This window comes from Vespa velutina, chromosome 10 (genome assembly GCF_912470025.1).
Source record: "Vespa velutina chromosome 10, iVesVel2.1, whole genome shotgun sequence".
Classification (NCBI taxonomy): domain Eukaryota; kingdom Metazoa; phylum Arthropoda; class Insecta; order Hymenoptera; family Vespidae; genus Vespa; species Vespa velutina.
This window is the reverse complement of record NC_062197.1, coordinates 8,603,423-8,629,917: the sequence shown is the minus strand read 5'-3', so window position 1 is coordinate 8,629,917 and position 26,495 is coordinate 8,603,423. Positions and strand designations below refer to the sequence as shown.

Genomic DNA, 26,495 nt, shown 5'->3' with positions numbered 1-26,495 from the left:
GCGCAGTATCGTGAAACCCTCCCTTCTTCCCCAAAAATAGGTCGATACTGCATGCGCGCTCATTCGCTGTTGAGGCGTGCGTTGCGATGGACCTCTTCTGATGATGCTGTGAAGAAATCTTTTATATGAAAAGTGTGAATATGACGAAAATGAAACTATTGCGATTATAAAAAGAACTTTCTCGAATGTTTTGTTCTTCTAAAAGAATTATCGATCTTTTGGTGTAGTGATGTAATCGATTCATCGTTTTCTTACCGATGAAATTTGTGTTTTTGAGAAGAGTAACAGAAAAAAATTATAACTCGAATGATTGTGAAATTTATTGATAAATTTATGTGAAAGAAAAAAATACACAATGGGAACAAAGTTTGCAGCGTGTGTGTATTCATTCATTTATAAATGTCTTCAAGTTATTTTTTTCGAATGATTATACTGAAAAACATATATTTCTTTATAGATACTTTAAAATTAACCAATTTAAATGAATATTATCAAAGGCTTCTTCACGGTGGTCAACCGCTTCCATCTGGTACTGATATGGCCAATACCGTAAAGCACTTGTCGCAAACTTTGTTATGTACGTAATCAATTATTTAACTTTACGATCATTGAAAATTTATTGATTTTTATATTTCGATTATTTCTAGCTGTATTGAAAGAAGCCAGAGAAGCACCATTGGAAATGATCAAGTCGCAAAAATTTGATTCTGAACGCATGGCTCTTTATCCTAATTTGGATTATAAACAATTGTATAATGCTTTGACTCAGCTGATGGATGTTATTCCTTTGATCCATATTGGTTTACAAGGTACGTTAGTTTTCTTATATTATGAGAAATACAACTATTGTATACCAATATTTTCATAAATTGATCTAATTCTTATTATTTAGCCTTTGGACAAGCTTTGTTACAATGTCTGGCTTGCCTTTTACCATTTCTTGAACATGATCTGATCGATAATATGCCATATTTAGCGGCAAGTTCTATCTCTGTTTTACCGATGGAACTTCATCAAGATATCGTTAATTATTTATGTTTTTATATTCTACCATTTACAATAAGTAAGTATTTTCAATCGATGATATTGTGAAATATATTAAAAACGGTTTCTTTTTCTATTTTATTTTTTTTTTATTTTTCTTTACATATTTTAGCAAGAAAAACCGAAGATGGTAATGAAAATTCTTCCAGTCAATCCATTGCGGCAGTGATAATGATGATTTTTCAATACTCTAATAATCCAGGTGCTTATCATAATTGTTCAAGTCGTGAATGATGCAATTAAAAAAGAAAATATAATAAATTTGTCGTATATTCCAGCACATCACTGTCAATTACTGGAATGTTTAATGACGTTGAAGCCAGGAGTAGTTAAGGATATATTGTGCGTGATCGCTTATGGCACCGCACCAGCAAGAGCATCCGCTGCAAAATTATTATTTTACTATTGGCCTTCGTTCAATCCAAATTTATTTGATCGTCGAGCGGTTTTAGTTAAATTCGCAAGTAAGTTTTATTAAAATTTTCCTATGACATCGATTGTATGTTGTAATTATTCGTTACATATCGTTACAGATGATCTTTCTCCTTTCGTATGTCAGAGAGATTCTTGTCCAAACGCTGGCAATGCCGAAGCAGGAAAGGTTTGTTACGACCATAGAATTTCGATTACTTTCGCTACCGAATCACCACCACCACTTTATCTTTGTATCGAATGTGCTAACGAGATTCATCGTGAACATCCAAATCAAATGTTTTACGACATATTACATCCGATGCAACAGGTGTCAATGGTTTGTGAAAACAAGGTATATATATACATATATATTTTCCTTCTCTATAATTTATATATATACACACACACATACACACACATTTATATATATATATATAAATATATATAAATATATATATATATATAAATATATATATATATATAAATATATATATATATATAAATATATATATATATATATATATATATATATATATATATTTACATATATTAAGATAAACTATATTCGAAAAAAAATTTTTGAATGTTTAAGAATTGTAGAGCATCGGACAAGTCGGCGATCAGCGTTTGCTTTTCAACGGAATGTGCAAGTTATAATGGAAATCATCCAATTCGTTATTGTCAGCAATGTCACAATATTCGGCACAATAATCGTCGTGGTGGTGATCACATTTATCATATGGCTCTGCCACATATCTCACAACTCGACGCTCAAACCCGAACTTATTTGGTTCAAGCTATCGTCAGGTGAGCAAATGCACGAATTATGAAATTTCTTAAACAATCATGTATCGCTTATCGTTTAGAAATGACGAATACAAGAAGAATAAAATGTTATTGAAAAAAGAAATGATCATTTTGCACGAACGTCATAACGCGATAAGGACCATCGTGATTAAAGTCGCAAATGGCAATCACGAGTTCTGCTAAAACAAAAAAAGCGATCGCATAACATTAATCATATCTTTATTTTGTTCTATTTTTTCTTCTTTTTTCATTTTTTTAAATTGTTTTTTAAATATCGTTTCAATCGAATCCCATTGATGAAGCACATTATATGTATTTATATACTTATTATTTACTTACATACATCACAATAATATTCTAATGGGATAAATGATCAATATTATTCTATTGATGATTCATTCTAAAAAAAAACAAGAAAAAGAAATTATTAAATGAAGGATGTCACTTCATTATGTGATATTTTGTGTCATACTTATTGTCCCAAAGTGTTTTAATATCGCGCTTGATTGATACCTGCATATTAACGTGTATGGTGCACGCGTATGCAGATACGAACACATAAAAAGAATAAAGATTATTTATTATCTTGTAAGATGCAATCGAAAAATTGTTAATTTTAATGGTAAATGAATTTTAATAAATGATTTACAAATGAGCCATAAGAAATTATGGTAATATGAAAAGACATAAGCATACTTTCGAATTATCCAATCGCATCGTTGAGGACAAATATGAAAATCATTAAGGCACAAGGTCATTATACGTTAACGAGTTCTATGATTGAAATTCTCGATGCATACTAATGAACAACCGCAGGTTCATTGTTGCTTTACGTGTTTGTTCGTGCTGGTCCAACCTGCTTGGTAAGACAATACTGAGTTATTACCTTTAATGGACTATTACGATAACAAAATCAATGATTATTAGAAAGTTCCATCGAAATTTGTAATATCAAAATCCATCAAATGTGATCAAAAAAAGCTCTGTATGTTTGCCTTGGATATGTACGATGCGGATGAAGCGATGCCCGTGAAGAAAATTGTCTTCATGATAATCTGACAAAAGGAGATTAGAATAGCGCACATAGAATTTGATTTAAGATATATATTATGACGTGCATAGTTCCATCCAGCAGCTTTTAAACACGACACCCTTTCTCTTTATTTCTCTCTCTCTCTCTCTCTCTCTCTTTATTTCTCTCTCTCTCCCCTCCCTCTTTTTTTTATTACACGTTTCTCCACAAGATAGGTAATTTAAAAGCGTTCGCCCACAGTAGAACATAGGAAACTGCACCTTAGAAGTTGCGCTATGCCTTACCGAAGATGCCGTCTTGTAAAACATCCTGGATATCGCACAACAGTACCTGGTATTCTTCGGCAATATAAACAATAAAATAAAGATAGTACTACTGTCAAAAGGAAAAGGAAACATATGAATCAAATAATCATTAAAGTACACTGGTATGCTGCATGATAGCTTGTGATATTTCTCTAAGTCTCGTTAGATTTATCTACGCACGATCGCCACTTCATGATCGATCACCAAATTTTTATTGATCTTTTTATTTTTATTTATTAAATATACTAACATAATATGAATGTTAATTCTCGTAGCTGGAATCTCAAAGATGACATTACTGAATGAAAAGTGTCCATTTTTCTTTACAAATCACAGAAATCCACTATACTCCTCTGTTTAGAATCATTCTATTTAGCTTTCCACATATATTAATTAATTTATCGCGATCCAAAGGCACGGCTGTCAGTTAAAGTTGTGGTCGACGTAAGTCAATATATATTTTTCATTAATATTTATCAATCGATATTAACATTTCTGTTGAAATATGCTTCGACGTGAATGATCGACATTATCTTACTAAAGATTTCGCGATATGTCCTTTCATAGCTACGAAAGTATATTCCAAGTGAATATCTATAGAAAATAAAATGCTTTTTATTATCAACAGTGATCGATGTTCGAGTTATGAAAGGACTCGCTACAATATTGAACGTGGAAGCAAAGTTTCTTCGATGTTCGATCATATTTCACCTAACGTCGTTCAGAGTTAAGAAAAAATCATTACTGATATTGTTATTGAGAATGTATAATATGTATGAAATAAAAATAATTGAGAAAGAATCAAAGAAAGTAAAAATTTTGAAGGACGTAGGTAAGTACACAGAGAATGTCGATCGATTTGATGACAGGAAAGATTGAACAAAAAAGAAAGGGAAAAAAGAAAATTGCGCGAGAAAGTAATCGACGACAACCAGACGTGACGGAGGATTGCGATCGATAGATCTTTGACAGAATTTCTCTTTTTTATTTGCAGCCTGCTCAAGGAAGCTGAACCGCTAAGTATGGATAGTAACCGCGACATCTCAGAAATAAGTACTAATAAGGGCAGCACAGGATTCCCAGGAAGCAGTGGCGGTGGTGGTGGCAGTAGCGGCATTAGCGGAGGTGGTTCTGGAGGTGGTAGCGGTGGCGGTCTTGGAAGTAGTAACTTTTCTGGAGCTGGTGGATCGGGTCAATGCGATCCTACAACACTCGAGGAGAGACAACTTTTAGGAAGATATGGCGTTTGGCTACTCGTGGGACTTTGTACCCCGAACCAGGATACTCCGATCGAAATACTCGGGCGTTTATTGTCAATGCTATTTCATTGGTTTCATGTCACTGCCTACTCTTTCGATGGTACTAAAAAAAGCCTTATGCACCTTATCTTTTCTGTTGGTAATTTAACACTTCGCATATACACTATTTGAAGTAGAACGTAGATGAACGTAGGTAGAAAATGGCCGCGATCGTAGGCACATTCGACGCACCGAAATCGCTCTCAAACATTAACATTAATACATAACTCTTATACGTCGCTATTTATCATCGTATTCACAGATTTTATTGATGACAATCTTTGATCAGCGTTCTTTATCCGTGCTTATGCTATTTATTTATGAAATTAATTGTCGTACGTATTCTCTTCGATGGTATTTCATTGAACGCACTTAATCAATGGATCCTTGTGGACTTTGGCTTTTACTACACGAATCTCTTACGTATATATATACGTACCATGTATCTATGTATATCCCGTTCAAGTACGGTCGAAACATTCGATTTATATTCGATGTTTCCTCGATTGTTTGTGGCACGCTGTTATGACTCGTTGTTATATAAGTAGGCGTCGAATGCCGAAAATAAATATTCCAAGCCGTATGTTTAACTTATCGATGCTCGTTTATCTATGCAGAATATTTTTATTTGTTTCTTGTTTTTAAACCTATATCTTTTTAAATATTTCTCTCTCTCTCTCTCTCTCTCTCTCTCTCTCTCTCTCTCTCTCTCTCTCTTTCTCTCTTCTGCTTTTATTTATTTATTTTATAACACAACTCGAGACTGTATCCTATGAAGAAACAATTGATCAAAAAATATTTATTATAATATCAACAAGTAAAATTTATTGGATATCTAAAGTATTAATGAAAAAACGTTAATATCCAAATATTAATCAATAGATGAAAATAAATCAAAACTTTTTCGAGATCGGCGCCTATATATCGCATCATGTTGGCGTTGAATAAGATATTGCCTTTGCATATGCATGTATGTATATACACACACAGAGATGAGTATGATGTATTTAAAAAAATACAGATTTGTCGTACATATTTGTTCGCATATAAATTATCATACTGTTGTTGTATTACACGAATACAAAAAAAATCTTTTTGTTAGATAGATATGATAAATATTAAAGAAGCGAGTGCGTCTGCGTCGCGGCTATCAATACTTTGTTTTCGATGTATAGAATTTGAAAAGGAGGTAGTAATATTAATAATACCGCTTAATATGTTTTCGTGTGTACAAGCTTTCTTCGACTCATTGAATTCTATGCATGGAAACTAAACGTATAGAAAAGTAGTGAATCTTATTCACGTGTAAATACCAATGTTCGAACTTTTCATTGATCGATCGATTCATAGCTGATCTCATTTATATAATCAAACAAGATCAAAGTGTTTGCTATGTTACAATATTAAAAAAAAAGAATATCAAATTATTCTTACATATTATTAATCGAGTAATTAATAATATCTAACTATTTATTCTCATTGTTCATTTGTGATTGCTAGCTTTACGTATCTTTGTCATTTGTATAACAATAACGAATGTAGCATTTACCGAACATACACAATGTGCTTTCCAATGTGTACATATATCCTGATTGTACGTTCCTATCTAATAAAATTGTATTTTACAATTTATAATAAAATTTTTTATTGATTCATAGGCCAAGCTGAAAGTGCGCTTGAAAAACTAAAGACCGAGTATGTCTGTGGTTGGCTATCTAAAGTTATGAAAACCCATTACGATGTCTTCATTTCCTGCCTTTTACCACATCCAGCTGATTACGTTAGAGTCGGAGGTCATTGGTAAGAACCATTTCAAACATTTTTTTAAAGTGCCTGTAAGTATACGAAATCATAATCGATGTTTTAATATAATAAATGAAACTTAACTGAGATAAATTATTCATTATTTAACTAGGGAGACTTTGGCCTCGAGAACGTCACATTTGAAAGATGGTTTAAATCGACTTTTTTGCTTAGTTCCTTACGAGGTAATCACAACCGACGTATGGGATTACGTAATGCCACATTGGATGGAAGCTATGGTTAACGACGTACCGGAACATGAACTTCACGAATTAAAGATGATTCTTTGGTATATATATTATCTATAATTACATTTGTCTTCATCGATACATAGCTATTATGAATTTTAACATTTTACTATTACGTTTGAATTGCAGTAAAATTTTGGATCCGGACATGAGTCCATTAGGTTTTGATGCAAAAAAGATGTATAATTTCGTAGCGAAAAGATTCATCAATACCAGCCCAAAAGTGCAAGAACAAGCGCTTAATTGGCTTCAGACTTTGACGATGTTAGAAATTATGATTCCACTATGTCAATTGTTCTCAATGTTCAGTGATGGAGTAGCGGTGATGGGTAAAATGAACACGACAGAATCCGAAGAAAAACCTAATAAAGCTATGAAAACTACTGAAGGTGACAATACGATATGTAAGTAGTAAATATAATTAGAAAGTTTGAGTCTAACTCTTGTTCATGGAATTGAAATACGTCTTTTTGTAAGTTCAGTCGTAGAAAATGAATCAGGCAAATCAACGCCCCTTTCTGATGATGCTATTCCTACCCCAAGACATATGGAATTTAATACCAACGCAGAATTAAACTTATCTTGTTGCATTCTTATGCTCGATATTCTATTAAAGCAGGTAATCTAAAACGAAATACATAAAACGAGAGAACGTCTAAAAGTATTGACTGATTAATCAGATTTTTTTTTCTTCTCTTAAAAGATGGAACTACAAGACGTTGATAAACACACTGGTATCAACTCCTCGGTCTGTAAAAACGCGTGTCATCTTATGAAATCAATAGTAGCATCGAACTGGAACAATTGTCATATCTGTAACTCTAAAAACGAATGCAGTTATTGTGAATCAAGGGTAATATGGCACCAACTGTGTTTGCAATTGGTCACTTACATGGCTCCAGAAAATCCGGCTTATCCACCAGACGTAAGTTGATTATTATTGAAACGATTGAAGAGCTTGCTATCTGAGAGAAATTATGCTTTTAGACGGTAGTCGATGAAACAGTGGAAGATCACGGCCGTAAGGGTTCACCAGAATCTACTAGGAAAAGCGATTCGAAGCCAGATGTTGTCATTAATATGCCAGTTCCAGAATTACACTCCGTTGGCGGTGTCCTCGTTCATATGCCTCACGTACGTTCTTTTCTATATGTTGTAATTATACACCAAGAAACAAACAAAAAAGAGATGTACGTTCTACTGAATACACTGAATCATTGTGTACAACACCTATGTGTGCTAACAATGTAGCATGCTGCTCGTCTAAACTCTATGTTCTTTCTCTCTCTTTCTCTTCTTCAACTTCTACTACGAAATGGCCTGTATGACCATAAAACACGGTAGGCTAATCTATGTCGTGCAATAACGGGTATTTTGATCGTTTATATCAGTTCTTCGAACAGATCATGACAGCCACAGTAGAAACAGTTTCGGAGCAGTTGGATCTTGCGGCTATCATGCCAGCTGAGAAGGTCATGTCTGCCGTAGCACGAGCTGTTACCCTTTCGGATACTGATGTTGGTAAGTTTAATTTTTGTTGTTATTGAGATTTTTTTCTTGTTTAAACCAACTATTTAACACATAGGATTCTTTGATAAAAATAATTTTAGCTACGGCAACGGTTAGCGTAGCGAAACCACATCTCATAGGAGAAAACGATCAACCTTTGAACTGTAGTCCGGAAAATGAGCTCGACGATTTTTGGCAAACCTCTGTTGGAAAGTTTCGATTTTCCATCGATGAATTACCCGAACAGTTGCAATATATACACAAACTTCTTAAGGTTCTAATCAAATTATAGATATATACTTCACGAACATCACAAGTCAGTGATTATTATCATCATTAATGATTCTAGGAGATTCAGACTATCGACAAAGCCGACATTTTGTATTACATGTTGCAATGTTTAAATGTTATGTGTTTGTATGGGGATGCATTTAATACGGCGGTTAAGGATCATCAAGGCTTTTTCATTTGGTGTCAAGAAAATTTATTGATAAGAAAGTGAGTTTTTATGATTTCAATTAACGCGTCGATCTGTAAAAAGGTTTTTAAGAAAGATTAATAAATATTTAAATATAAATATTTAGTTTGTGGGAACTCTTGAATGCTGAATATTCTCACATAGCTGAAGTAACTGTACCTTTGTTGTTGCATTGTGTGACACTACCATGTGGAACCGATACATTTTGTCGCTTGATCAAAGAAGAATTTCACAATTCTGATTGGCGTATTAGATTTTTAGCAGGTAAATAGGAAAGAATTACTTCATATTTTTATTATATCAAATTGAATAATAATATCACTTGTATTTAGTGGAAAGAATAACACTGATCGCTAGATTTATGGATTCGACGCCATTACGAAACGTTTTAAGTCTACAAGCTGCATTAGCAATTGCTTTTTGTTATTTAATCACCAGTATGGACGATAGCAACGTTTATGTTGCACAAAGAGCTACTCTTTATCTTGGTACAATCCATGATACTGCCGTACGTGTAAGTAATGTCTTTTAATTTTTATTGATAATTTTGTAAATGTATTATGTAAGATGAATATCATATGCTTTCAGTCTTTAATTCTTTGCTTGGAAACTCAATTCGACTTAGTGATCGAAGATCGACCAATGGTGTTACAATCGCTGTATCAACTTCACAATTGCTTAAGTGATCGCCGTATCTTAACTTGGGAATTTTTTCTCAATCGTTTTGACGCAGTATTTCTTGAAGCTCAAATCAACTTAGAGAAATCTGGAGACATAGTTTATCTACGTGGTCTGTACTTTATATTATTCGAGGAACTTTTTTCAAAAGAGACTAGTGATATAATGATCGATATATTCTTCGTATAGATCTCAGAAATACCGATTTAAATAGTGAGGTCTTCATAAAGAAATTACACAGAGCTCACGAAGCGCTTTCTCAATCCGATGGAAGTGGAACAAGTTCCGTAAAAACTCTGAGCGCGAATTTCGGAACAAAGTGGCCATATAAACGAACTATGTCAGCACCCGCATCGATGATCCCCAGGCAGGATACTAAACAAGGTATTTATAACTTGACTGAAGATGATGTTTGACTACAACACTATATCTGTTAAGGTCAAGTTTAGTAAACAAATCATTTAAAATGATTTTTTCCTATTATACTTTAAATCAATTATTTTATTTATATGATAGAACGATTACTGCGATTATTAGACCTCTGATTATATTATAGTTAACGGAGGAGCAAACAATTATAAATAAAGTGAAAACCATATAAAGAATGAATAATTTTTTAGTGGACAGTCAATATCATTTCTACGTATTCAAACCTTTTAGACTTAGTATCCATGAGATTAGCTAATTAAAATAATCATGATGCACGTTGCATCATCATGATTTCCAATGTATTAGCATCATTATTCCCTGTTTCCCGCTTGCAGAAAAGGAAAAGGTCTATAGTCGACAATATTCCGCACCTATTTTGAAGCGCAAGAGCTCCAGATTCGGACTGGGTCAGTTGCTGGGGCCCACCCCTCCTAATAACAGTATTTCAGGTAGTGTAGTTGCAATCGCATCGCTTTTAGATATGAACAATATATGTATGCATAAATGTTCCCCCTTTGTGTACGCGATCAACGTATTATATCAGGACTTTAAAACATAATTTTTATATGCGGATCGTCTGGTAAGTCTAATAATGTTCCATTAAAATTGGAGTATAAGATAAGCAAATTCTTGTTTTCCTGATTAAACTCATTTTAATAACCCCTTTAGATAATTAACATTTTTTTTTATCTCTTTCATTTAAATTTTAACTTACATCGTACTCTGTGTAAAATACTTTTATCTGGAAAAAAATTAATCATAAGTATTTTAAGAATAATGCATCCATATGCACTTTGCACGATTCCCTTTTTTCATTTACCTATTTAATGAATGATTGTAGTGGCTTATAGTTTTTTAACATGCGCATGTTCATTCATTGTGCTTCCTAGATAATTTAACATGAGATATAGAAGTTGTGTAGTGTTCAATGGATCGTATAAAATAGTCTAAATTTGTCTAAAATTGATTTTAATAAGTAAAAAATAATATCAAAAAGTTTAATATCTATCATTCACTCGGTAACATATACTAGCATGCGAAATAATAAAGCGATTTTCTTTCAAGTAATCTAATTATTTACTTTTGTTTTAGTATTGTTAATAAAAAGAGATTTAATGTAATTTAATATTTACAGATGGCCATGTACATTCATTGAATATGGTCGACGAAGGTGGTACTTTACCAAGTTATACGCATAAAATTGTTGATTTTGAAGAAGCTGATAAAGAAACCATTCACCTATTAGTTTTTCTTTTAATGCAATTTCTTTCTAGGCAAGATCAAGTAAGTTAATATTGATATGATTTAAATGAATTTATATATTATAAAATTTAATTTGTAAACAATTTGAATAGGCATATCCGACAGATGAAAAACCATTATCGAAGACACAGGGAATAGTTTTACGACATTTGTATCTTTTGTTGGGATATAATCAAACAGAACGAACATTTCACATTTCTCCACAACGATTAAGGTAACATCTTTATATTTCTTATTTCGATAAAATATCTTATTTATATAAAAAAGTATGTATATATAAAAAAAAAAATAATTTCTCATTTATAAATAGACTTTCTCCAGTATTCAATGTCTTCGTGGCTAATTTACCACAATTATTAGACCAGAATCATGTAATGGGTTGGGTAATGACACCACCAGTTTTGGCTATATTACAACATTGTCCTTGTCCACCACAAGGTGTTCCTCCGACGGATCATCAACAACCTACATATAGTCTTTGGTATTTAGAACCACATATTAGACGATCTTGGTTGATGTCTCTTCTTGTAATATTATATAAGGTAAAAATTGAAATACTCTGATCTAATGAATAATTTAATAAATTAAATGAAATCACAAATAAAAGCACAATACTATTTGGTATTTTTTAGTGTCAATACAGTCAACAACCGTGGTGTAATCAATTACAAGCTTTGATAAAAATAGTGTTAAATACACTCGATGCACAGCATCATCAATGTAAGAGAATACCTGCTACAGTGGTAATGGGTGGGCCCCCTTCTAGATCACGTGGTAAAAATATAAATACAAATTTATATTTACAATTGAATAGAGATTAATGTGATCAAAATTATTGTAGATGTATCGCAACCATCTCTTGGAGTAGATCATGATTTGACGGCTAGTGCAATGGGTGAATTTGATAGTGAAAGTCCACCGATGCGTACACCATTGATATCGGTACATCAACGTAGTCCAGGTGCCATTCACAGTCAATCTCTCGCAATGGAAACTCATTGGGAAGAAAGTGGCCCACCTTGTCGCTATACAAACAAACACTCAAGGTCTATTTAATAAAACATTATATTGAGCATTTTAGGTGATACAATACTTTTAACAAAAAATAGAAAGCATTTTTTTCCCTTTTTTGGAATGTCACACATAGCTGTTATGTATGAATTTTGCACTTCCATGCATTATTCTGTACATGCACTTTTAGAAAACTTTTAGAAAACTTTACCGATTCTTGAAATAATTATGCTATATGATAATTTATATAAATACGTCTTTCGATTATATTTAACAATTAGAACAAACCCAAGCAGACCAGGGCAAATACATGCCTTTGAGCAACAACGATCAATGTGATTCTCTTATGAACTTATCTTTATCGTTGCCTTCTAAATAGATTTACTATAACTATAATTTTATTAGACTCATCTCCAAAATTCAATTTTCAAAAATTTTCGTTTCGGCCATTTTTTAAACAACGTTATCCCGAAGAATAATGAATTCACACCTGCTGTTACACCTGCCTGTGCTTATGTCAGTAGCTGCTTGTTACAATTTTCGCTATTGTGAATGCCTATACAAAGCTGTTCGATCAATGCGGATGATACGGAGTCCGAGCTGGCTGCAATACCAGAGAGTCCAAAATCTGACAGCACCTTGCATGGTAGTAGCGGAGGATCTCTTGGTGAACTGGAGGAAAGTACAGCCGTTGTCACTCGAAGTGCCTCTATACATGGTGCCAAAACATCTACAACCGGTGATATAATTGGAAAAATCGAAGTTAATCATTCGAATCGATTGAAATCCGGAATGCCAGCAGCAAGACCAACTTGGTTTTTAGGAAACGAGGATGATACGCATCAAGTAAGTTAATTAGTGAGATTTATTATACCATATACAGTGGTATTTTCAGAGGATTACGGACTAAATATTATCGTTACAACAGGCTAATAAATTTGGAACTCAGAAAAAGTGGAGCGTTCACGAAGGTGTCAAAATGATGGTAACAAGTACTTTTCTAGGTGGACAACATGAGTCCTCTAAACAACCATCAATGTCAAAAGTAGCGATAACAGAAGATAAAGGTCAATTACACTTTAACGGAGATAATACATCTGCGAGGCCATTTGGATTGTCTAGTGCTTTTGCTGTAGCTACAAGTATATCTCATATTCAAAGGTATACGAAATGATCATTTAATTTATCATAAATTTCAGATTTTACATTGTTCCAAATGAATAATTGATTTTTATTATCTCAGATACGAACCGCCAATAGAAAAAGCACTTCCTTCTGTACCAAAAATGACAGATTCACCTAACTCCAAACAATTAGGTCGACAAAAACACGTGGAACAGCCAACAACTATAGTATCGCCAGTTTCTCCATGTCAAGCTATTACAGTTACTAGCAGTGATCAATCTAGCTCACCTGCGATGAGTTCTATATCCTCTCAAATTACAAGTACAGAGAATGGACAACATGCCAGTTGGTTGGGAAGCCCACAATTTCCGATGACAACACCGACGATTGAGCGATTATTACCAATTGGTACAACAACTCGACTAACAGGTTATTAAATTTTAATATCCTTTATGAAAAAATATCAAGAAAAACATGAAAGATAACTTTAATTTCTTACTTCAGCTTCAAGAGCTCCCCAGCGTGTATTGCGATGTGAGGATGCATATGGATCTCCGGAATCACCCCTTTCTAAAATGGATGTCTTGACAGTCAGTAAGTCTATTTACTATAATAAATAAAATTAAAATATTTATTATTTTTAATAATATTATATAATTTTCCTAAGGTTCATCATTTGAACAAGACAGTGAAACTTGTATGTCCAGCGATGTTACCAGTCCACGAAGTATTTCTCAACTTGAGTTTCCCATGCCTGAAAGACTTTTACCTGTTGGTCCACAGAGAGACATATCCCGCCTTGCCGAACGTGTTCGACAAGCACTTGGTGTACCTGATATCGATGGTATTTTAGATATCTTAATAAACTTATATATTATTAATTTTACATGCTGTCTGCTTATATTATTTTTATGTAGATACTAATAGAAAAAATAACGATGTCAAGGACGAAGCAATTTCTTCCTTAAAGCAAGACAGCATTACATCAGAAAACATGGTATGTCTAAAACACAATGGTATAACAAGCAATAATAATAATGATTGGTTTAATGATAATTATCAAGTAATAAATATTATTAAATAGATCTTTATTACAATATTATTGTAATAATAAATTATTTTTTTCTTTTTTAGTCTACCTCACTTATGCCAACATCAAATGAAATACATTCGAGTAGATCAGCAAGTCCTCGAAAATTAATCAAGCAAGTAGCTTTAGAATCACCTCCTCCAGCAGTCGAGGGAACAGATTTTAATTCACGAATATTCGAACACGAAAAAAAAACTAAATCAAAAGATCAGATACGCATACAAAGAGATAAGGGTCGGAAAGTAGGAACGACAGCTCCAGATATAGCGTTTACAAGACATATGAATTCATGGTAACTATTAAATATTTATATAATACTTTTTAAAATATTGCAAAAAAAAATTAATTATTTATATTTGCTATAGGTCTGGACCACAAATACAATCAAATTTAGATTATGTATCTCAACAAGCATATCATGCAAATTTTAATTTAAAACAAAGTTTATTTCGCATTGGTGATGACTGTGTGTATGATAGGTATATTTATTAAGATACATAATGAAGTCGATCTGTAGTTTGTAAATTATAATATTTCATTCTAATTGTTTCTATCCTCCATTTAAAATATACAGATGCTCTGATTGTGGAACTATAAAAGAAGAATACTCTGATGAAGAACTTGGTCTTTGTATCATTATTTTAGGAACATTCATACATCGTGAACCATCTTTAGCTGCACCTCTTCTACCAGAAATTCTTAGTGTAGTAACAAAGTGAGTATATAATATAATTATTCACACAATTAAATATTTATGAGATATAAGCAAAGATAAATGAAAACTTTTAGAGTGGCATTACATGCAATGTATCCGTGGCAGAGCGAAACTAACATGCATCTACCTGGTGGTGCGATTAGTGTGGCTCATCAATTTCTAAGATGTGTCCTTCATCAACTAGCGCCTAATGGAATATTCATGCAAATGTTCCAAACACATCTTAATGGTACAGCATATAAATCTATAATCTTTATATAATATCATAAATATTATATCCATTTACAGAATCTACACGAATGCAGTTCTTCAAAAGTGTTGCACAAGCTTTAGTCGATTTTAATGAATTGAATCCAATAGCACCTTTACAGTTATTGTTAGAGGTAATAAAAATATATTTATATTTTTTTAAAATTTGTTTTTAATAAAAAAATAATTTTCTATCTAATTATAAATAAAAATTCTAGACTCTAAATGCAAAGAAGTCTCTACCAGTGGAACGTTTACCAGTAATACTTCACAACATAGCTTGTTATTTAGATTGCTTACCATTGGAAGCAGGTTTAGGTCCTGGGGCAGCAACATGGAGTGGATTATTAGCACAATTCGATGGATTATTTCGTAGGCTTGTATTAATGCTCTCATCTATTGAGGACTCTTTGCCATTATTACGAATTATGATTTCTGTATTAAAAGTTCCAGGCATACAACAGTCAAAAGTAATATTGTACGAAGCAAACTATATTTATGAATCTGAAGAAAATTTTTTTATGTCTTATTTTATTTTAGGGATTGTTGGATCCATTTTCAAAAGTATTAAGCTATGCTATACAGAATTCTACATTGAAGTACAGTTATTTGATAGATTTGTGCTATCTTTGTCATAGAGGATTTACCCGCGATAGAGATAAACATTTCTTGGGCAGAACTATAGTGTTTGAATTAATTCAAGTTATAAAATTTAAAACAACAATACCAGATTCCAATTTATTACTATTACTTCACTTTGTACTTCAGGTAACGATATATTCATAATAGTATTTAATGTTTCATATTTCTGTAAATACGTGGAAACTTTTTTATACAGGACGTAGGAGGTGCTTTACCTAATACTGTTGCTATGGAACAGATTCAAAATGATGTTTCTTCAATTTATAACACTAATGCGTCGGATTCGTTAAGAAGTCAATTATTCGAAGTTCTTGACTTTTTAGCAGATTTTCATACCCTCAGTAAGATCAAGGTAATATAATTTTTATTTTATAGATATAAACATTTTTTTACGATCATTTAATGAATCTATTTTAGAGTTATAATAAAGGATTACAAGTTGGTTTAAATGAAGATACGTTAGGTGGAATGCTGAAATGCGGTTTAGCACAATATGTTGCAATAGAAATTACCAAAGGAAATAATAGAGAAAACAGAGCTGTAGGACGATATTTATCATGGCTTTCTAGTGCACCATCTATGATACAGCAAGGGTGATTTTAATTAATTAATTTATATAATTGCAAAGCTTTATAATAGCAATTATTCCATTATAAAATTTGTTTAGGGCTCGTGAGTATGTGGATTGTATTGGACATATCAGATTATTATCATGGTTGTTATTAGGGTCTCTTACGCATTCAGCAATGTTTGCTGGTAATAGTAACACTCACAGTCATGGATCTCCAATTTCATTTGTACAACCAATACCACAGGAATTGTCTTGTCATGTAGCAGATCATATAGAAGTAATTTTTTCAGCATTTCCTGAACAATCCAAAGCATCTGTGCTTCATATGTCATCTTTATTTAATGCATTTATTCTTTGTCAGGTATGTTATAAGATTGTAATATACGTTTCTAAAATCATTCTTAGTCTAAGTTACTAAAATATTATAGTTATGGACAATGTATCTGGAAGAGCTATCGAAAAATAATCCACCAAACAGTGAGAGTCAGAATGTTACTATGAATACCCTCCTAGAATTTTGGGGAAAAATTACACCATGTATTCTTAAACTGGTCTCTTGTTCAAAAATTGTAAGTGTTATTAATATTTATCGAATCATTATTAAGATAATATAATTGTCAATTATAATGTTTAGCCTCCAGAAATGGTAAATCTACATTTTCTGAGTCTTTTGGAAGCTCTTTTAGAATGCGGTTCCATTGTATTAAGTAAACTATTACCTCTTTGGAGTCCCATTTTATTTTTTCATCATACACAGGTAGTAGAATAATCTAACAAAAAATATATGATTATATAATATTTATAATATATGACATAAAATAATATACATATAATATTTATAAATATAATTTTTATATTTATATATATAAAAAAAAAATTATTAAAACATATATTTTAAATATATTTTAGTTACCAGGGCATTTACAAGTACGATTACAAAACTGTCGTGATTTTCCACCAACTAGAATGTCTGAACATTTTGTTTCAATTAGACGAGAATCAAACGCGATACTTTTACGATGGTTACACCGACTACAGTTTAAGATGGGTCAAATAGAAATGCAATCTTCAACAGCAACACAATTTTACTCTATCTAAAAAATTGATATATAACAAATAAAATAAAATTAAATAATGGTAATATATAATGGCCAAAGATAATAATGTTATCATTATGAAAATTATAATAATATATAAATTGTTATAAAAGTGTTTTATATGTATATTAATTATTACCTTTTTCGAATATGAAAGTACTTCATATTTTGTTAAATGTACGTAAGGTTTGTTTGTGTGATTTTAAAATCAATGTTTATTATCACATAATTATAATTATGTGTATTATTATGTGATACTTATTTTTTCATTATCAATAATTAAAAATAAAAATTAGAATTAGAAATTGTTTTAACACATTACAAAATGATTTAAAATAATCACAACATTTCGTATTATAGATTGCGAAATTATATTTAGTAATTGTTAATAAATTTAATTATACTGTTTTCTAAATACAAGGTATCATCTAAATAACATTTCCAAATAGATAGAGAATCTAATTTAAAAAAAAAATCTATTTCTTAATTTTAATTTGTTCTATAATAAATACGGAATAGTATAGAATATTATATGATGAAAATTCTCATTATTTAAAAGTATTAATAGATCTATAGTGTTTTACATAATTATTATACATAGAAATTTGACCATTTAGCACGGTTTAATTGTACTGTTACTATTGGCTATTAGCCTCAAGATCCATATCAGACCAAACAGCTTCAGTTTCACTTTCATCAGGTGCTTCATCAATATCGGTATCTGGTAAACCATCTCCAACATCATAAGTCGTATCTGCTTGTTCTTCTCCTACAGTCATATAATATGTTGAATCTAATTTACTTGAAGTGTTATCAAGTCTATGCATTCCTTCCAATGCTCTTCTATTACTTGGATCCAAACTGTCGTAATTAAACAATAATTAATCTTATTTTAATATGTCATATGATATTAAAATAAATAAAAACTTTATATTATATTATTTCCTAATTAGCTTATAGTACACTACTTTCTTCAATTTAAATTGTTAATTTTATTAAAATACTTACTTTAAAGCAATAGCATATTGATCTAAAGCTTTCTCTTCATTATGTACCCTTGCCCAGAGATCACCTAACATTTGATGCAGCTTACAAGTAGGTTGTATTTCAACTTGTCTTTCAAGTAATTCGATTGCAGCTTCTAAGTTCATTTCTTGTTCATATATTTCAGCTAACAAGTATACAGTTGGTAAATAAACTTCATCTTGCGATAATGCTTTTTCCAAAAGATTTTTAGCTTTTCCAACTGATACAGGATCTTTCATTAGTACAGAAGCATATAGCTATAAACATAATCTTTGTATTACAAATCAGCTTTTGTCTGTATATAAGCTTTTCATTATTATATTTTAAGAAACTACAAATCTATAACAGAATTTTTAGGTACAACATAAAATGCATATTTTAATACTCACTGTCAATACTCTAGGAGTATGGCCAAGCTGTTTACAAGAACCACTTGCAATATTTAAGGCTTCTCTTAATCTATGCATACCGACTAGACAATCAATCAAGCCTTTGTGTGGTTCATAACGATATGGTTTTAATTGTACAGCATGTCTAAAGAAAAATAATGCATCTTGATATTTTTTTTGTTCGATAAGAATATTTCCTCTTAAGATTGTTGCTTCAATATCATTTGGATTTAAATTTAATGCTTGCGCTGTTAATGTGTTAGCTCTATTATATTTTTTTGATGCATATAAAGAATAAGCCATGGCTACATATATTTCACCTATATTTTCACTATTTGTAGTTATCACAGAAATCAGCCTTTCTAACTCTTTTATGTGATGTGTTTTATATAAAACAGCAGCATAAATGTCAACACTGCAAAATACAAAAATGTAAAATATAAAATGGTTTAATGATATTATTTACATTATATGAAGACATTCTCTTTATCTTACCCTGTCATTACATCTGGTTCAATAAGCCTAGCTCTTCGTAAACATAACAGAGCATTTTTATCGTCACCTGCATAATAATAACATTCACCCATAGTTGTTAATAAATTAAAATTATCTCTTAGTAAATTAATAGTATCTAAAGATCTCAGTGTCACAACAGCATGAGTATATTCTCTATTATGAATTTGAGCATGTGCTTTAATCCAAGTATTTAACCAATCTAAATTAGATAAATTTGCTGCACATCCAACTATAAGAGAATTAACTTCTATTCCTTTTATTCCCAAAGATAATAGTCCTTCAGCAGCTTCCAAGGCTAAAGGACATTCTCTTAATACTTCTTTATACGTGGTAATAGCAGATCGTTCCATTCCTTGTTCATGAAACATTTTTGCTAATGCCATATTAATCTGCAAAACAAAAAAAAATTATAATTGATCAACATACAATACTAATATAAATTAAAAATTTATAAGGACTCGTAAATAATATAATTATACCTTGGCAGTTCTTTGTTTACCAGGAATACTTTGAAGAACTTGAAGCGCTTCCTGTGAATTTTTTAACTTGATTAAACATAAGTGAATTTGAAATTTTATGTCTATATCCGATGGTAAATCTTTTTGACCATCTTGTAATGGTTTGTTAGCACATTTAGACTTCAAAAGGCACTTCCGAAATTGTAATGCTTTTTTGTATAATGCTTCTGCTTTTCTATATTTTCCTAAATAAAAGTGGGCATCTGCATAATACACGTAAACATGAAACTTCCCGTGCACTGGCAAAAGTTCAGAATTATGTTCACTAAGGGATAAAACCAGATTTGCCTAGAAAAGAAAATCATAAAATGGCGAGTATCTGTTTCATGTTAAATATATTATATACGAATTCATGTATTAGTTTTATTCATTTTTAGCATATATTATTTTAATAATTATAATAAAAAAAAAATAGTTAATATAAATAAGAAAAAATAATTTATACTAAATTAAAGGTAAAAAGCAATTATATTAAAGAAATAAACGAATTTATACAGAACTTTATATGAATATAAGATATATTCTTACATAAATAACAAATTATGATTCCAACTTACAAGAGAAATAACATTGGAATATAACGACTGATTGTATAAAAGTTTGATTTGTTCGTACAATCCTGACATCGTATCCTTTTCTTCATAAATCTTGTGTACACAATTATTTTTAAAATATTACCTCAAGTGTTTAATTAATTATCAATTTAATTCAATTTAATTTTAATCATAACGATTGCATATTTATTTCAATAAAGAAGAGAAATTATTAGTATCTATTAAAGATACATTTAGACGTATTCCTTCGAAATAAACACATGTTGGTATGTACTTATTCTAAAATATTGACAAGCATACTCAAAGACGCTCAGAGGATAAAATTGGATAAAATCGTATTGAATGTTAGTAACTGTAAAAGTGATAATATATATAGATTTAATGAACGTAGCATGAGTATAATAAATCCATATAGATTTCGATATCTTATATTACTGAATAAACTCTCCTAGATTTTTCCCCATAACGAAGAGTTCAAAAGACTGAAAACTTGACAAAAGTAGTATATAACTACTATATATGACTCCAATGCCCTATCCAATCATGTATCAATAACATAACATCCCTTCTTTTCTCGTTTCTTTTTCGAATATATTACTATTTATGTAGAATCATTTATTAGAATAAAAGTAGAAGGCAAAACCAAAATCAATTAACCTTATTAACAGATTAACGATTTGTCGTTTATAGATTATAGTGATTTTTAGGTTTCAAATAGGTTATCAAAAAGAAGCGGCGATTCAAATAGTTGTAACACTTCAAAATCTACTAAAAATATGATGTTCAAATATATATATATATATATATATATATATATATATATATTTATATATATTAATTTTAAATTTATGATGCGTAATAAATTAAATAGAATATTTAACAGATACTTTAATACATTCATTAAGATATTCATAGTTTTTAAATTTAGGATAATTTTAAATGAAAGATGATTACTAATTGTATTAAATAATTTTATATTTAATAAATTACTATGTTAATATTAAAAAATAGTTAGGTACACAAATAATATAATTTCCTTGAAAAATTTATATCTATTTTTGAAATGTTATTTTATGAAAATTCTAGCTTAAGATTTTTTCGCCATTATCTTATGGGAAAGATTCGACATCGTAATCTATAAAACGTAATACGCATGCGCATGGAAAATCAGCAGTATCCAAAGTTATATAGAAAAGAGGTGAGCAATAGTAAGGTGCAAGTAAGAATCGAGTGGAGTCGACTATTCGCGAGCAGTTGTATTGGTTGTGCTTACATTAGTTCGATGTGGGCTGGGAGTAATACGTAGTGTATCTGTATCTTTTCATAGGTTACCATTTATGGTAATCTAAATTGCAAGAAAGTATCTTTTTATTTTGTGATGTTTTAGAACTAGATTGAAAACAACATTTATTAAGTAAGCACTGAACAGTAAATTTTATTTTCTTTTATATAAATGATAGTTTGACAACTTGTTATAGTTCTTTAAACGATTTTATTTTAAACCATAACTATTATAAACCGACGATATCTCGATATAAGAATAAAAAGTGAATAACAAAATTGTCAAGAAACAGACACGTCTTATATTTACACAGGAAATTATAAATACAAGTAGAAAGATTATAAATCAATGTTATCGTATTCGACGTATAGGAATATACGGAATATCTCCCTTCTTCCTTTTATTTCTCTTTTATGCTGGTAAAAGTAATTTTTCTTTTGTTTTTTACAGTGCAGATTTATTATTCTTAATATTTGTTATTCTTATATTTTATCTCATGCTTAATGATTAGAGGAATGCTTATTTAATTTAAATAATTTATTCTATTTAAAAATCCATTTTTCTTTATTTATATTTATGAAAATTCAATTTTATATTATTTATAAGAGAAATGATTTCTTTTTTATGACATCTTATTATATTTAAAAAAATTTTAATTATCTAATATATATATATATATATTATAAAGTATCATATATCTCATAAAATATTTTATCATATTTTGACCAAACCAATTACAGAGAACTTATACTGAGTCATACAGGAGACACTGACTCAATGGGTTAATAATAGAACTTATGCTTCTCAGAAGTAACAAGTCAGTTTATTTAAATTAAAATTGGTCATGGCTAAGTTTAAACATTTTGTAATGAAAAGTGTGTCAAACTTGATTGTTTTTATTATTTTTACTTGTCTTTTTATTTTGTATTTTATTTTTTCCTTTATATGACATAAAGTATATCATATAAATATATTAATGTATATTAATGTTATTAATGTTATGTATATTAATGTTAATAATTTTTGTAAAAGTTCTTAACTCTTAGAAGTTTTATCAATTATTTTATTATTCTTTTTAAATAATTTATATACTTATAGGAATGTTTGGAAATTTAAGATGGATCATAGCAATAGTAATAGCGATATTGACTTTAATAGTCACAGCAAATTATACACCTTCAGAAAGACTGACAGGAATGAATCCTTGTATCAGTAAACAAACATGTCATGAATGTATACAGACTCCACATTGTGCTTGGTGTGCAGCTCCTGTAAGTAATATAAATATAGATATTTAAATCAATATTAAAAATTAAATTGTAATGCAATATACTTTTTCAGAGATTTTCTGAAAAGAGATGTTTCCTTCCTAACATAAACACTAAAATACTTGTAACATGTCCAGAGAAATATACATGGAATCCGGACAATGTTTTTAGTATGGTGAGACATCGTAATTTAACCAAAGGAGGTTATTCAGTCGGTAGTAATGCTGGCATAGAAAGTCATGGTTCTTTCGAACATACTTCTTCCACAAATTATTCTAGCACAAGTTCTACACATTTTCATCAGGAAAGCTCGAGTAGTGGTAGTAGTAGTAGTAAAAGACAAGATGCTGTACAAATGTGGCCCCAAGAAGTGAATTTAAAACTTAGAATAAGTAAGATATAATTACTATTTTTTATTCTATTGTATTATTGAATATATAATGTATCTACAGTTAAGTAATAATAATTTTAGATGAGGCCTATAGGATGTCATTTGCATATTCTCAAGCTGAAGATTATCCAGTTGATCTATATTATCTTATGGATTTAAGTAAATCGATGGAAGATGATAAGAAAAAGTTATCTGACTTAGGTCAGTTACTCGTAGAAAGTATGAGTAAAATTACAAGCAATTTCCGTTTGGGTTTTGGTAGTTTCGTTGATAAAGTAGTAATGCCCTATGTAAACACAATGCCAAAATTGTGAGTTTCCTTTAGATATAAATAGAATGTTACATAAGCTATGGTGATAGTTAAAGACAAGCATTATATGCATTTGCTTTTTCTTTGAATTTTAGTCTTGTAGAGCCATGTGATGGATGTGCAGCACCATATGGATACAAAAATATCATGAGACTTTCACAAGATACAAGACATTTTGCTGTAAGAAAAAAGATTTAGTTAGAATTTTCAACCTCAAGCTAAAGCTTGTAATACATAATTGATTATGTTTTTCACTTGCAGGGTTTAGTTAGAAATGCCTCTGTTTCGGGTAATTTAGATGCTCCTGAAGGAGGATTTGATGCAATTATGCAAGCTATTGTTTGTAGAAATCAAATTGGTTGGCGAGAAAAAGCCCGTAGACTGTTGGTATTTTCAACAGATGCTGGGTTTCATTACGCTGGTGATGGCAAATTAGGTGGCATTGTGAAACCAAATGATGGAATGTGCCATCTAGATTATAATGGTCTTTACACTCATTCTTCACTTCAAGATTATCCAAGCATATCGCAAATTAATTTAAAAGTTAAACAAAATGCTATTAACATTATATGGGCAGTTACTGAAGAACAAATCAATGTATATAAAAAGTTAACGAAACACGTAGAGGGATCATTTGCAGGAAAACTATCAGATGATTCGAGTAATGTTGTGGAATTGATTCGGGAACAATATAATGCTATTTCTAGTTCAGTAGAAATGAAAGATACTGCTAGTAGTGCTGTGAAAGTAAAATATTTTTCAAGTTGTTTAGGCTCAGGACCAGCTATCGAAACTTCAAAGTGTGATGGATTGAAAGTTGGTACAAAAGTAGAATTTATTGCTGAAATCGAAGTTACTAGTTGCCCCACTAATCGGTCTGAATGGAAACAGAAATTTGATATTTATCCAGTAAGTACTACACAAAATTCAATAATAAGTAAATTGTGGTAGTTTAATGTACATATATATAATATGCATAAGTACAACATTATAATTGTTGATAGGTTGGTATCAATGAAACATTAACAATTAATTTAGAAATGTTATGTGATTGTGAATGTGAACGAGATGGTCCTATGTATGAACCAAAATCTCCTGAATGTAATGGTGTTGGTACATTGAATTGTGGAGTCTGTGATTGTTATGATGGATTCTTTGGAAAACGTTGTGAATGTAGTCCACATCAAGAAATGAGTGGATTTGATAAGCATTTTCAATCTTGTAGACCAGATAATACGTCTCTAGTAGATTGTTCAGGAAGAGGTACTTGTGCGTGTGGTCAATGTGAATGTGAAGAAAGAGAGAATCCTGAAGAAGTAAGTAAAAAAAGATACAATAACCAACATTATAGGAGTAAATATACCTTAAGAAACTATTTAAATATGTAATACAAATTTTCTATTTTTTTATCTATAGATAATATCAGGTCGTTTTTGTGAGTGTGACAATTTCTCGTGCGATCGTGATCAAGGATTTCTTTGTTCAAATCATGGAACTTGTGAATGTGGACAGTGTGTTTGTAATGCTGGTTGGTCTGGACCATCTTGTAGTTGTAGATCTTCAAATGATTCCTGCATAGCACCAGGAACTATTAATGGTATACTTTGTTCAGGACATGTAAGTCAAATGAATTATTTTATTCCAACAAAACTTAATCATCTCTGAATTTAATATTCTTATTATATTATCTCTACTTGTTAAGGGTGATTGTATTTGTGGTGAATGTATTTGTCATGAAGAAGGTAACACAAGATACTCTGGTAAATATTGTAACAAATGCCCAACATGTCCAAGTAGATGTGAGGAACTTAAAAGTTGTGTACAATGTCAAATGTATGGAACTGGAAATTATAGCAATCCAGAAGAATGTGCTAAAAATTGCAGAGAATTTGTACCCGAAGCTGTAGAAAATGTTATAGGTGATGTTGATAATGATGAAGTTATGTGTTATGGAACAGATGAAGATGACTGCAAGTATAATTTCGTTTATTATTATAATGAAACGAATTGCTTAAAAGTACGTGCACAGGCAGAGAGAGAATGTCCACCTCGAGTGAATATGCTTGGAATAGTATTAGGAGTTATAGCTGCAATAGTTCTAATAGGTTTAGCTTTATTGTTATTATGGAAATTATTAACAACGATACATGATAGAAGAGAATTTGCAAGATTTGAAAAAGAAAGAATGCTGGCCAAATGGGATACAGTAAGTACTTGTAATTAAATAATACAAATTAATACAAATTAATACAAATTAATACAAATTAATACAAATTAAGAAATTATATATACATTGTTTATATACAATAATTATATATATAATTTATATACAACAATATATTTATATAATGAAACTAATATAATTTATTTCGTTTTGTTGTTTACAGGGTGAAAATCCTATTTATAAACAAGCAACATCTACTTTTAAAAAT

General features: G+C 30.6%; 3 protein-coding genes across 5 annotated transcripts in view; 2 read left to right on the top strand and 1 right to left on the bottom strand.

Annotated features, from left to right (window-relative positions):
- Nucleotides 1-355: 355 nt before the first annotated feature.
- On the top strand, nt 356-17,924 carry LOC124952053 (protein unc-79 homolog). The gene is made up of 47 exons (XM_047501361.1): nt 356-377; nt 458-577; nt 648-809; nt 893-1,063; nt 1,157-1,246; nt 1,323-1,508; nt 1,578-1,810; nt 2,051-2,265; nt 4,598-5,001; nt 6,560-6,701; nt 6,817-6,993; nt 7,082-7,356; nt 7,435-7,571; nt 7,656-7,877; nt 7,940-8,086; nt 8,344-8,473; nt 8,563-8,735; nt 8,811-8,959; nt 9,046-9,203; nt 9,272-9,453; nt 9,528-9,729; nt 9,807-10,001; nt 10,382-10,495; nt 11,182-11,330; nt 11,402-11,523; nt 11,620-11,851; nt 11,942-12,083; nt 12,151-12,355; nt 12,887-13,166; nt 13,249-13,481; nt 13,564-13,874; nt 13,950-14,039; nt 14,113-14,289; nt 14,363-14,442; nt 14,580-14,827; nt 14,901-15,014; nt 15,110-15,250; nt 15,325-15,479; nt 15,539-15,633; nt 15,718-15,969; nt 16,040-16,267; nt 16,338-16,493; nt 16,559-16,734; nt 16,809-17,073; nt 17,141-17,281; nt 17,347-17,469; nt 17,622-17,924. Exons 1-47 carry the CDS (start codon nt 356-358, stop codon nt 17,808-17,810), a joined length of 8,310 nt encoding a protein of 2,769 aa, XP_047357317.1. The 3' UTR covers nt 17,811-17,924.
- Nucleotides 17,925-18,161: 237 nt separating this feature from the next.
- On the bottom strand, nt 18,162-21,485 carry LOC124952054 (anaphase-promoting complex subunit 7). Its single transcript, XM_047501362.1, has 6 exons — nt 20,816-21,485; nt 20,220-20,546; nt 19,720-20,129; nt 19,225-19,639; nt 18,818-19,092; nt 18,162-18,670 (listed from the first exon to the last, which is right to left on the bottom strand). Exons 1-6 carry the CDS (start codon nt 20,882-20,884, stop codon nt 18,448-18,450), a joined length of 1,719 nt encoding a protein of 572 aa, XP_047357318.1. The 5' UTR covers nt 20,885-21,485; the 3' UTR covers nt 18,162-18,447.
- Nucleotides 21,486-22,006: 521 nt separating this feature from the next.
- Nucleotides 22,007-26,495, top strand: part of LOC124952166 (integrin beta-PS) — a 4,620-nt gene continuing 131 nt past the window's right edge. Inside the window, exons 1-10 of one of the 3 annotated variants that reach the window (XM_047501613.1) lie at nt 22,007-22,226; nt 23,193-23,365; nt 23,436-23,754; nt 23,835-24,063; nt 24,159-24,243; nt 24,325-24,972; nt 25,068-25,379; nt 25,480-25,680; nt 25,766-26,269; nt 26,451-26,495. The exon at nt 26,451-26,495 is cut by the window's right edge and continues 131 nt beyond it. In XM_047501613.1, coding sequence (XP_047357569.1) covers nt 23,195-23,365; nt 23,436-23,754; nt 23,835-24,063; nt 24,159-24,243; nt 24,325-24,972; nt 25,068-25,379; nt 25,480-25,680; nt 25,766-26,269; nt 26,451-26,495 — 2,514 coding nt within the window. In that variant the 5' untranslated portion in view covers nt 22,007-22,226; nt 23,193-23,194. Of the gene's footprint in view, nt 22,227-22,255; nt 22,514-22,835; nt 22,970-23,192; nt 23,366-23,435; nt 23,755-23,834; nt 24,064-24,158; nt 24,244-24,324; nt 24,973-25,067; nt 25,380-25,479; nt 25,681-25,765; nt 26,270-26,450 lie in introns of those variants that run through there. The other 2 variants (XM_047501614.1, XM_047501612.1) reach the window with 2 other exon arrangements.